The sequence below is a fragment of the Neofelis nebulosa genome, chromosome 2 (genome assembly GCF_028018385.1).
Source record: "Neofelis nebulosa isolate mNeoNeb1 chromosome 2, mNeoNeb1.pri, whole genome shotgun sequence".
NCBI classification, from domain to species: domain Eukaryota; kingdom Metazoa; phylum Chordata; class Mammalia; order Carnivora; family Felidae; genus Neofelis; species Neofelis nebulosa.
This window is the reverse complement of record NC_080783.1, coordinates 116781675-116793825: the sequence shown is the minus strand read 5'-3', so window position 1 is coordinate 116793825 and position 12151 is coordinate 116781675. Positions and strand designations below refer to the sequence as shown.

Here is a 12151-nt window from a genome sequence, read left to right as displayed (position 1 = left end):
GCCAGAGAACTTTTCGGAAATGAAACATGTTTTTTGTTTGTTTGTTTCAGCAGGATACTTGAAATAATATTTCAGTTATTCAGATATTAGTGAATATTGGGTATCATGCACCATTATATATATAACTTTATGGCAGTTAAAAATGTTCCAAGGATGGAGGCACCTGGGTAGCTCAGTCAGTTAAGTGTCCGACTTTGGTGTAGGTCATGATCTCACGGTTCATGAGTTTGAGCCCTGCATCGGGCTCTGTGCTGACAGCTCAGAGCCTGGAGTTGCTTCGGATTCTGTGTCACCCTCTCTCTGCCCCTCTCCTACTCACTCTGTTTCTGTCTCTCAAAAACAAATAAAACGTTAAAAAAAAATTTTTTTTTTAATGTTCCAAGGATGGAGTAATCTCAGAATTCTTCAGAGCTTAAGTCTGTTGGTAAATATGGATTAAAATTGAAATCTTGAAGAATCATTAAGTAAAGTACCATATGAAGTACTGGTGTCTTTCATCACACCATTATGAAGGAACAGTTTTAGTATATGATGAAAAGCTACAAATCCAGGTGAAGTATGCCCAAAAGGTTTTCATTTATGACCAGAAATTGGGTAAATTTGCCAAAATATGATTGAATTTATAGGACCTCCTTTTATCTCTTTGTCAAGTATTTTTCTAAAAAATTTTCTACAGGAGGAGCAGTTTGCTTTGGTGGACTTCAGCCTTTACCCCAAAGAATTCTTTCTCAGAGCTTCTGAGGTTTTGTCTATCAGTGAGTAGGGTTGAATCTCATCAGTGTCAACTTGGGTAGATGAATAATTCTTAAATTTTCCAAGCTATAAGATGATCTAGCTTTGTAAGTCTTTGGGGTGTGTGTTTGCATGTTTACTATTGCTACATTTTACAACCAAAAATGATAGCTAAACCATTGTTTCCCCAAAGTCTAGCAAGAGATGCTTGAAAAAAGTGTCCCGTTCAAACAAATTTCAGCAATGTGCTTACGTGATCTCTCTCTTGAGAATAAATAACCGTGTTCATTAACTTACTAGAAACAATTGCAGAGGCTAGAAAGGAATATCTATTTGCATTTACAGAAACAGTTCCACAGATCAGACGTTAAGAAATCTTGGCTTAAAGTGTTATTTTAAGGATAATTTGCCTCCTTTCTCTTCCTGCTTTGTCTTGTTTAAACTATGAATGATTCTGACACTAAAATCTCCCCTTTCCTGTTGCCTTTTATTGTGCTGTGTTAGACTTGTTTGATGACTGTACTAGAAACATTTCAATAATTTGCTCTCTTTATATTGAGAAATAGGTCCAGTATTTTCTATGACACTTAGCCATTGCTTGTTTGGTCTGGATTCTCTTTGGCCTCATATTTTAATGTCTATCTGGTTCCCGCTGGAATGAATGAGAATATCCGATTAGCCTACATTGTTTTCATTGTAGGGCAGGCAGTTGTTCTTTTTAACTCCTTTAATCTCTGTTTCTACAGGCCTGTCATCTTTGCTTCAGAGTGTTACTGGGAACCCAGTCCCAGCCAGCGAAGCTGCATCCCAGAGCACTTCAGCTTCCCCTGCAAACACCACAGTCTCTAGCATCAAAGGAAGAAATCTGTCCTCCAGTACCCAATCCTTTATTCCTAAAAGCTTCAACTATTCTCCTAATTCATCAACTTCTGAAGTCTCTTCAACATCAGCTAGCAAGTCCTCAATTGGGCAAAGCCCAGGGCTCCCAAGCACTACTTTTAAGCTACCATCCAACTCTATGGGGTTTACAGGAACCCACAGTACTAGCCCTGCTGCCCCACCTACTGAAGTTGCCATGTGCCAATCTTCAGAGATCTCCAAGCCAAAGCTGGAGTCTGAGTCCACCTCTCCAAGCCTGGAAATGAAGATCCACAACTTCTTAAAAGGTAATCCTGGTTTCAGTGGCTTAAACTTAAACATCCCAATCCTGAGCAGCTTGGGGTCCAGTGCCCCAGCAGAAAGCCACCCCTCAGACTTCCAGCGTGGCCCTACTAGCACGTCAATTGACAACATTGACGGAACCCCTGTGCGGGACGAACGGAGTGGGACGCCCACCCAGGATGAGATGATGGACAAGCCCACATCCAGCAGTGTAGACACCATGTCCCTGCTTTCTAAGATCATTAGCCCTGGTTCCTCAACACCCAGCAGTACAAGATCACCACCCCCTGGGAGAGAGGAAAGCTACCCCCGGGAACTCTCCAATTCTGTATCTACATATCGACCTTTTGCCCTGGGCAGTGAATCACCCTATAAACAGCCTTCGGATGGAATGGAGAGGCCATCTTCACTGATGGACTCTTCACAGGAGAAGTTCTATCCAGATACTTCTTTCCAGGAAGATGAGGATTACCGAGATTTTGAATACTCGGGGCCTCCACCCTCTGCCATGATGAACCTAGAGAAGAAGCCGGCCAAATCTATCCTGAAGTCAAGCAAGCTCTCTGATACCACCGAATACCAGCCAATCCTCTCCAGTTATAGCCACAGGGCCCAAGAATTCGGGGTAAAGTCTGCCTTCCCTCCATCTGTAAGGGCTCTCCTGGACTCTAGTGAGAATTGTGACCGTCTCTCCTCTTCCCCCGGGCTATTTGGTGCCTTCAGCATAAGAGGGAGTGAACCGGGGTCTGACCGGTCACCGTCACCGAGTAAGAATGATTCATTTTTCACCCCTGACTCCAACCACAATAGCTTGTCTCAGTCTACCACTGGGCATCTCGGTTTGCCGCAGAAGCAGTACCCAGAGCCTCCTCACCCAGTCCCACATCGTTCCCTTTTCTCTCCGCAGAATACCCTTGCCGCTCCCACGGGCCACCCACCCACACCAGGCGTGGAGAAAGTCCTGGCCCCCACCATTTCCACCACGTCGACGATTGAGTTTAAGAATATGCTTAAAAATGCCTCGCGAAAGCCCTCGGATGATAAGCATTTTGGGCAGGCCCCCAGCAAGGGCACTTCAAGTGATGGTGTTGGCCTGTCAAACCTCACCCAGCCCAGCTTGACAGCCACCGATCAGCAGCAGCAAGAAGAGCACTACCGCATAGAAACCCGAGTCTCCTCCTCCTGCTTAGACTTGCCTGACAGCACCGAAGAGAAGGGGGCCCCTATAGAAACCTTGGGTTATCATAACGCATCCAATAGGAGGATGTCAGGGGAGCCGATACAGACCGTAGAGTCCGTCCGAGTTCCTGGGAAGGGAAATAGAGGACACGGGCGCGAGGCTTCAAGGGTGGGTTGGTTTGATCTGAGCACCTCAGGCAGCTCCTTTGACAATGGCCCCACAAGTGCCTCTGAGTTGGCATCCCTTGGGGGTGGGGGCAGCGGAGGCCTCACTGGCTTTAAAGCAGCACCATACAAGGAACGGGCACCCCAATTTCAGGAAAGTGTCGGCAGCTTCCGTTCCAACAGTTTCAACTCAACATTTGAGCATCATCTCCCCCCATCCCCCTTGGAACATGGGACACCCTTCCAGAGAGAGCCAGTGGGGCCGTCATCTGCCCCACCTGCCCCTCCTAAGGATCACGGGGGTATCTTCTCTCGAGATGCACCCACTCATCTACCCACAGTGGATCTTTCGAACCCCTTCACAAAGGAGGCGGCCCTGGCCCATGCTGCCCCACCCCCTCCTCCTGGAGAGCACAGCGGAGTTCCTTTCCCCACCCCACCCCCTCCTCCACCCCCTGGGGAACATAGCAGCAGTGGTGGGAGTGGTGTTCCCTTTTCTACTCCACCTCCTCCTCCACCCCCTGTTGACCACTCTGGGGTTGTACCCTTCCCAGCTCCACCACTGGCAGAGCACGGAGTGGCGGGAGCTGTGGCAGTATTTCCCAAGGACCATAGTTCCCTTCTTCAAGGGACCCTGGCTGAGCATTTTGGGGTGCTCCCAGGACCCAGGGACCATGGGGGCCCCACCCAACGGGACCTCAACGGCCCTGGCCTTAGCCGTGTACGAGAGAGCCTCAGCCTACCCTCCCATTCTCTGGAGCACCTGGGCCCAGCCCATGGAGGAGGAGGTGGGGGAGGCAGCAACAGCAGCAGTGGCCCCCACTTGGGTCCCTCACACAGAGACGCCATCAACCGGAGTGGTATGATTTTGCGGAATCCCCGGCCAGACTTTCGGCCTAGGGAACCTTTTCTCAGCAGAGACCCATTCCACAGTCTAAAGAGACCCAGGCCACCTTTTGCTAGGGGCCCTCCGTTCTTTGCACCAAAACGCCCATTCTTCCCTCCCAGGTACTGATGGAAACCAAGGGAAAAGCATTTTGAACAGTCTAGAGAGCATTGGAAGTAGGAGTTTGATTTATTATTGTTTTTATTTGATTTCCTTCCTTTGATCTTTTTTTTTTAATGACAAAGGGCCTCCCTTCGAAATTAAAAAGTCAAACATGCTTGCATTTCACTATTCCATCCAGTCTGCTCTCCCACTGCACTTAACCCAAGCTACTTGTATTTTATAGAGGCTGGGGGGCAAAGAAACACAACCAGAGCCACTTCATTTGGCTGGGGGTTTGAGGGGGTGGGGAGGAAAACAAATCTTACCCATTTACTGAAGAGTATTACATTTGAAATAAAACTTCCATCAGTACAGAGAATAACGTGCAATGTTGGGATGTTCTTTGGGCTTGGCTTATCAAGTAGTCAATGAAAGGATTCCTTTCCCCTTCTCTCTCCCATTGAGTAACTACTGTGACCAGCTTGGCTCCCTTTCCTGTATGCTCTGTGCCCTGCTGACAAGCCAAGAGATGTTGCAAGGGGAAATAGGTGGGAGACCGTGGACCTTTGAAGTTTTGTTTTGTTTTGTTTTGTTTGGTTTTTTAAAGACCTATTGAAGTTGGGTTCTTTACCTCTCTCCTAAAATCTTACCAAAAAAAAAAAAAAAAATGAACCTCTTCTTCTAAAGGACTATCTGTAACTTTGAGGAGATACAGGTGTCATTCTATCCTAGTAAAAATTATTACTCTTCATCCTTGGAATGAAAGAGAGGGGGCTAAATATAATCTCCAGGTTAAAATAAGGTGTGCCTCCAATGTTAGAGTTAGAGACAGGAACCAGTAACGGTGCCGTGTGACCTGCCCATTGCTCATAAACGAGAACGGGAGACTTCTATAGCTTGGCACGTCCTGCAACCAAGCTCATGCTTCTTGCTTTTCTTTCTTGATTGACTTTTTCTCCCTCAGTTTGCACGTCTGCTTTGGCCAGAAAGAAAAGTCACTACAGTTGACAATTGCTAATAAAGGCACAACTGAAATATTATCTTTGAATTTTTTGGTGTAAGAGATAGACGTTTTTACCATGGTGCCTCCCAAATGTTAAGTGATGCTTGATGGTTTTCAGCAAAGGTGGAGTAGTAGGGAAAGGGAACTATTGACCTGCATCTTTCTTTCCTCTTCGCCCTAGTCCTGTATTTACCCCTCTTCTTGGTATTTCAAAGGAGGAGGTTGGATAGCATCTTTCTGTACATTCTACCTCTTCAGAAGCATTTTAGTGACAAGTGGGTATACATATCTTTACAGAGGAGGACCTGAGAAATCCAAATTTCCCCCATTCTACAGCTAGCAGCCTGTCACATTTCAAGGCTCAAGCCTTATCCCCACCTTCTGCTTCCCCTAGGAAATAAAGAATGTTTCTGCCCTTAGTCATTTTACACAAGAATGGTTTGCTTTCCTTCTCCCCAAACTGAAAGGCTTCTTTATATTTCCACAACTAGTACTGGGAAAAAAGACAATCAGTACGCTTTGAGTGTTTATAACTTTATATCAAGGAACACTGAAAAGCAAATACTGCTTTACTATTATTTTATATTATTTAGTGTCTTACCCCAAGGTATACACACTGGTAATATCCAGCTAGATGAGTAAAACAATATGTGTTCTTTTTTTAGGGAATCCTAGCAAGTTTCATATTTTCTTCTATGTGAGTATAGAACTGTAGGAAGTATAGGGATTGCTTTGGATTCCTCTAGTAAAATATTAAACATGGGGGAGAGTGGACAACATAGTGACAGAAGATGACTCTTTGTGTCAGCATAAACTTGCTTTTCAGATCAAGAGCAGCTTAAACCAGGTGTGCGTCATAGTTTGGGAGTTTTTGTGTAATTTATTCCATGTTATTTATTTGGGCTCGCCATGTGCTCTGTGGCTAGGAGGCCACGAGCCCTTCATCTTCCTGATGCATTTCTGGTCTTAAGCCAACTGTTGTGTCTTTGACCCTCTCGAGACTCTCTGCCCTGTAGCTCTCCCCCACAAAAATGCATGATGCCATGACCTTGTGTGTGGGGTGGGGTGTATAGTGTAGCAAAGCAAAGAAATGATATAGTTACGTTGAGTCCTGAGACATTTGTTTAGGGAAAAGTGTAAACAAGAGTAAGGGGAGGGGTGGGGGGAGGGAGGAGAGAGTTCTAATTGACTCAGAACTGAAATGGATTTTTTTTTTTTTTGCAGAAATTAAGTGGGATGTTTTTCATTCTAGAATAAAAGAATGTGAATTCTTTCTGCTGCTCTTGTTTAAGCTAAAAGTAATGTTTACTTGAAAAGGCTCTCTGACCATTTGATTTTATCAGAAAATGTGGAGATGTCAGGAAAGTGGCTTCCTAAATGTTGGGGCAGGGTGATTGTCCTCAAAAGCATGATGACTAATACATGAAAGGAAGACCTTGTACAGTTTAAAAGATGGACTTTTAAGGGTTGGGCTCTTTTGTGGGGTGTTTTGTTTTTTAAGCTACAAAATCCTCATTGAGTTTGTTTCAGGATGGACGGGAGGATTTGTGTGTGACTGTCAGGTGTTAACTTTAAGGAAGTCTGTCTACAGCAGTAAATGAAGACGACAATGTATATATGTGATATAGTGAAACAAAAAAGACAATTCTGGTATTCATAACATGAAACAAAGGGGTTTTATTCTTTCTGTGTCTGTGATTTAAAACTCCACGCCCATGCTCTGACTTTTGTATTTCAACCTGAGTTTAAAAATATAATAAACAAGATTTTTTTAAAGAAAGCATAACATAGTGTGTCTTGGCAAGGACATGATTTATATGAAATCAGAATATGCGAAGTTGTTACTAAGGTCCTTGGTGCTCACTGTAAAATCACAGACAGAGAATTGGTGGGGGGGTCGTGAATATGCTGGTACTGCTTAAAAACGCAGTGATAGTATCAGAAATCAAGTCCTTAAGTATTGAGAGTTTACTCTCCAGTCAGCTTAGATGACAGCCCCCTCCCTATTTCCCTCTGCCCTCCCAAAAGGTGAGCATAAATGGATTTTGGTTTGATGCCAGGGAGGGTAAAATGATAAGAGAGTAGGACTTTGATCCTTTTTGATCCCAGGAATACAACGTTTGTGATATATATGGTACAGCTTACCTATCTGGATAATGTGAATATGCTAAACTTCCTAATTGCAGAATATTCACTATCAGTCCTGAAGTTATCGGGTCATGCAGAATTAAGCTTCAGCTGTTAATTGTTTTGAAGCCGCTGTAAAATACTGCTTTCTCCCCCTTTCCCCCCCCCCCTTTTTGAATGGGTGGGGGTGCCTGTTAAGATTAAAATTAGATATGTTGAATGATATTCTCACGTGTTCAGTGTGGAAAACAAAACAAGTACATGCTTTAGAGGCAACAACAATGAAATCCTTTTGAAATGTGTATTAATATCATTTAATAAAATAACTAGTTCTGAAGGTTTGACATTTTTCTTTGAGATTTCGGGCTTTGACCAAGGTCTCCTGGCTTCCGTGGTGAGCACAACTAGGAGAGAAAACTTCTTCAGGAGCTGAAACTGCTGCTTTGTGGAGCGGACCTATGGTTGGAAAATCTAAATTTTCTCCAGCAAAGACCCTACATGACTGTCCAGGGCTGAAGGTGAAACCAGCTACAGGATGCAGAAAGAAGGCCTGGATGTATCTCTGAAGATCTGATTGTATTGGCTTTTGGTATAAGTGCGACAGGGGTCAAGGGGACGGGGTGTGTGCCTGCACATTTGAGGTTCTCGGATACCACAGACCACTTGTCTTGTCCCTTCCTTGTGACCACTTGCACTTGCCTGTCTTCCAGCCATTCTTTTTTTTTTTAATCTCTTTGTCCCCAATATTATGTTTTTGTTTTCCAGTTTAATAAAGTATGGTTTCCTTTGTTGTGTGGTTGACTTTCCCCCTCTCACACTGATCTTAATCCAAGTGTTCCCTTTGACTTCCAGCGCTTGGTGTCACTGAAGGCAATCTGAGCCTCTGTGATCTTCATGGCCGTGTGGGTTTTCTGTTTGGTCCTCTGTAATTCAGTTTTGGAAAGGGGATGATGGGTGGGGTAAAATCAAGATGTTAAGGGAGTGGTTGGTAATGAAGTGGGATATACTGTATGGATAACTATTTGTGTATGTCTTCAAAAAGTTGTACAGTTGTGAGTGAAGAAGCATTTTTGAAGCAAGCCTAGAGTTGGGGTGGTGGTGGTAGGGATCCTTCTGGTCCATTCTTTTCCCACATCTACCCTTCTTGCTGTGAATGGCAGTCTGTCATACATAAGCCACACTTAACCCTCTCTTGCCCTATCCCTTTTTCATACCTCAGTGAAGCTTAATAAAAGGAATGTTGGCTTTAAGGGGTGAAGAGAGAGTCACCACATCTGGACCCCACCTAGGTCACTGGCGGGGTAAAAGGTTCTAAATAGCAACCTTCATTACGTGAAGTTCCACACGTCACTGGACACTTCAGAAATAGCAGCCTAGGAATACACCCAGTAGGTAGGGCATACAGTTGTATTGGCTGCTTCTGGAATCTGGCTCACCCTTTTCCTTATCCCCTCTTGGCACTTTGATTTGCCCAGTTGGTTTCTTTCTCCACCCCCAAGGAATCAACAGCTTTTAGACTTCCACATTTGCCTTTCTGGGCATGTTGAAAATGCACAACTTCAAACCCCTGAATTGTTTTATTTAAGGTACTCTGTAGAAGAGGGATGCGTTACCCACTCATGTATGTAGGCAGTAACACAAACATCATCCAAATGGGTTTTGGGGTATTGGGGCGTTTCTCATACTTGTTTATGAGTAACTATGGACATGTCCAGTCAGCTGCTGTTCACAATTGCTGAGTAATAACTCATTGAGACTGCATAGACAAAGCTACAAGAGGTTCACGCAAGTGAGATAGCTCTTAAGTAAACATCCTGTTCTCCCTTCTCACCCCCACCCCCACCCCCATAGAAGTAAGGAGAAGCGCGTGCTTTGAAGGAAAGGAGCAAGTGCAAGGTAAAACTGCCAAATTGCTTCTAACTGCTGGGGAAGAGCGCATTTGATGCTTAGTTAAGTCTGAGGAAAAGGGTATAACGCTGAGGTCTATTTAGGAATTGATTCTGTAGTTACCTAATGGCACCATCATTTTTTTTTCTTCTGCCCTTACCCTTTGTTCTCACTGTAGCAAGAGTCAAAAGTTGAAAATACAGACGGGTGGAGGGGCTAGTGAGCAGTGCCAAAAGAAAAAAAAAAAAAAACATACAGGCTGCAGGGTTTTGTTTGACTCAAAAGTGTGCTGGCTAAACCCATCTGCCCTGGATTTGTTGGATTCATAGCAACTTTACTTCCTTCCTCATCCCCATTATGTCTCCTTTATTCTTGCCACATAATTTGTGGGAAAGAGAAGAGAACTTGAAACTTTGTATATTTTCCTTGTGGTATTTCAGTTGGAATGGATAGAGGAGATGGCAGCGTCTAGTTCCCTGTTTCTTGCTCCCCATGGCTAGAAATCCTTTCCACTTGTATGAAACAACACATAAGATCCTGTGTCTGCTAAATAGCCAACCATCGCCGAGGGCAGTAGAGATCAGTAAAGGATTAATCTGAGATCTTGATTATTGGGCAGTGGCCTTGGTTGTACATTGCCTTCTAGAGCTGTACCTAGGACCTTCTTTGAGAGTACTTTGCTCTTGACCTTTGTTTTTTACTTCCAACATCAACCTAAGCTGACACTTCCTGCACTGGCTCCTGTGTTTGGGAGACTTTGCTACATTTTTTCCCTTGGCCTTACCTCACACCTCAGGGTCACTTAAAGGGGAAGGGGGCTTGGAGATGGCTCTGTCTTTGTTTCTCTTTTACAGACTCAAGAGTTGTCTTGGGGAAGGGAAATCATAGTAGAGATTCTAGGTGAGCTGAAGGCCTTTTTTTCCCGAAAACAACTCCTCCCCAGGCCCTGGTAGGAAGTTTCCCTCTTTTTATTTATCAGCAAATGTGGCAGGACTTTATCTCCTTTTTTCTGGCATCTTAAAGTAAAACCTTGGCCCCACCCTGCGTCTTCATCACTAAGGATTTGGGGTGTTTTTTATGTGTTTGTTTTAAGTAAATATAATCTCCCCACACCACCTACTGCACTTTTAGCCACTTGGCTGGTTCTCTGAGCCTCAAAAACATTTGGTGACAATGACAAACCTTTATATATTTTACCCTCTTAAATTTTGCTTTTTTACCTCCAGTATCTTTTCTACTTCTTGGGTACAGAGAAATTTTGTGAGGAGCTGGGATAAATTTGGAGGTATGTGTTGATCCTGGTGACAAGTGGAAATGTACTTTACCTTCTATGGAGAGCATTCTTACATATATGTAGTTTAGGAATATAAATACAACACCTCTTCAACAAAAGCTTTAGCTAACTGGTGATGTTTTAAAAGTGGAGTAAAGCTGACAATTTCCCAAAATGTGATTAATGGTCTAGGATACCCATTACTGAGGATTGCCTTTTCCCTGGACTTCTGTGAAATCTGCTGGCATTATTTTCTAAACAGTTATTTCTTCTTTGGTCAGAGAAAATCTGGTAAGACGGGTCTTTTCTTGGCTTTTTATTAGACCCTTTTCTCCACTGTATATTAAAGGCCTCTTTGGCTCTCCAAGTGATGTACCCTGGAGAGGAAACAGGAACTCTGCTATCAAACGTAATGCATTAGGACTGTTCTGGTCACTGAAAGGCAGCACGGCATGGTATAACACAGGCTTTGGATTCGGATTGGCTGAGGCTTGACTTCTCTGAGGGTTTTCTGTGTTTTAAAGAGAGCATGAAAAGAGCTATTACTTGTCAGGGTTCTTGGAATTAAAAGATAGTGAAGGCATCACACTTGGCACATAGTGGGTGTTTGGTGATATTCTGGGTGGAAGGTAAGAGAAGTTTTAGGGATAGATGTTTCCCAGGCAGACTAGTGGGTTAAAATTCCCCAAGGCTGAGACATGGTGGTCACAGACCAGAAATTGTAAAAGAACAGATGATTAATGCATTGGTCTTAACTAGCTTGCTATTCCTTGCTCGCTGGCTGGCTTGTTTGCTACAAGGAGAAGAATGTAATAACTCCTGACATTCCTTCCTTCCTCCACTGCAACACAAGTTACATAGGTGATGATGTAGTCGTTGATTGATGGGTAGCCCATGAGCCCTCAGTTCACGGCATTGCATACAGTAAGTCAGTGCATGTTTGAGGGATGAGTGCTGGAAGCTGCCGTAACAGTGTAGCCTACTTATTCTACCATCCCTCTAGTATCTGACAAAAGAGGACAAGGTACAATGATCAAAGAATGTATGTGTCAGTAAATGTATCCTTTGGAGTTTTAAGTCAATACAGTGATTGATACATTCTTAATTCAATACTGAGCACCTATCATTTTGTTACCTGCAATGTAACATTCCTATCCCTTTTGGTGCAAAGCCATGGGGAAAGTTCTGCTTGTCACACTTTTTGAATGCCATTTTAAAATCCTCTGCCTTTTCCCAGCCCTCCACACCACCCCTCCCACACACAAGTAATTTTCCTGTTCCACAGTCTTGTCTGTTTCTTTTTTTATTTCAGGGTGTCTTAACATACCAGGAGAGGGAGCCAAGATCCAGAGTGATGCCTGTGACTCAAATCAACTGCTGCCTTCCCCAGAAAGAACCTCTGGCCTCTGGAAACCTAGATTTAACAGCTTTCTCTGACAGCTCTTCCTCCACAACCCTTGATTCCATCACCATTGGAAAATTGAGAACCATCTAACCATCCCCACCCCCAGGTGAGGGGACGAAGGGGAGTTACTGAGAACCCTACAGCTGCTCCTAAGTCCATTTCCCCTCATACTTTACCACAAATGTGACCGTGTTTCAATTTTTGCTGTATAAAATAAACCAAATATACCCA

The 12151-nt window shown here is 43.9% G+C and overlaps 1 protein-coding gene across 11 annotated transcripts in view; it reads left to right on the top strand.

The window, feature by feature from the left end:
* Positions 1-12151, top strand: part of RPRD2 (regulation of nuclear pre-mRNA domain containing 2) — a 101688-nt gene extending 89537 nt beyond the window's left edge. For 2 of the 11 annotated variants that reach the window (XM_058715909.1, XM_058715905.1), the window contains 2 exons: positions 1479-4245; positions 7714-8143. In XM_058715909.1, the coding sequence (XP_058571892.1) occupies positions 1479-4245; positions 7714-7753 (2807 nt within the window). In that variant the 3' untranslated portion in view covers positions 7754-8143. Of the gene's footprint in view, positions 1-1478; positions 6006-6452; positions 8144-11827 lie in introns of those variants that run through there. The other 9 variants (XM_058715916.1, XM_058715915.1, XM_058715914.1 and 6 more) reach the window with 6 other exon arrangements.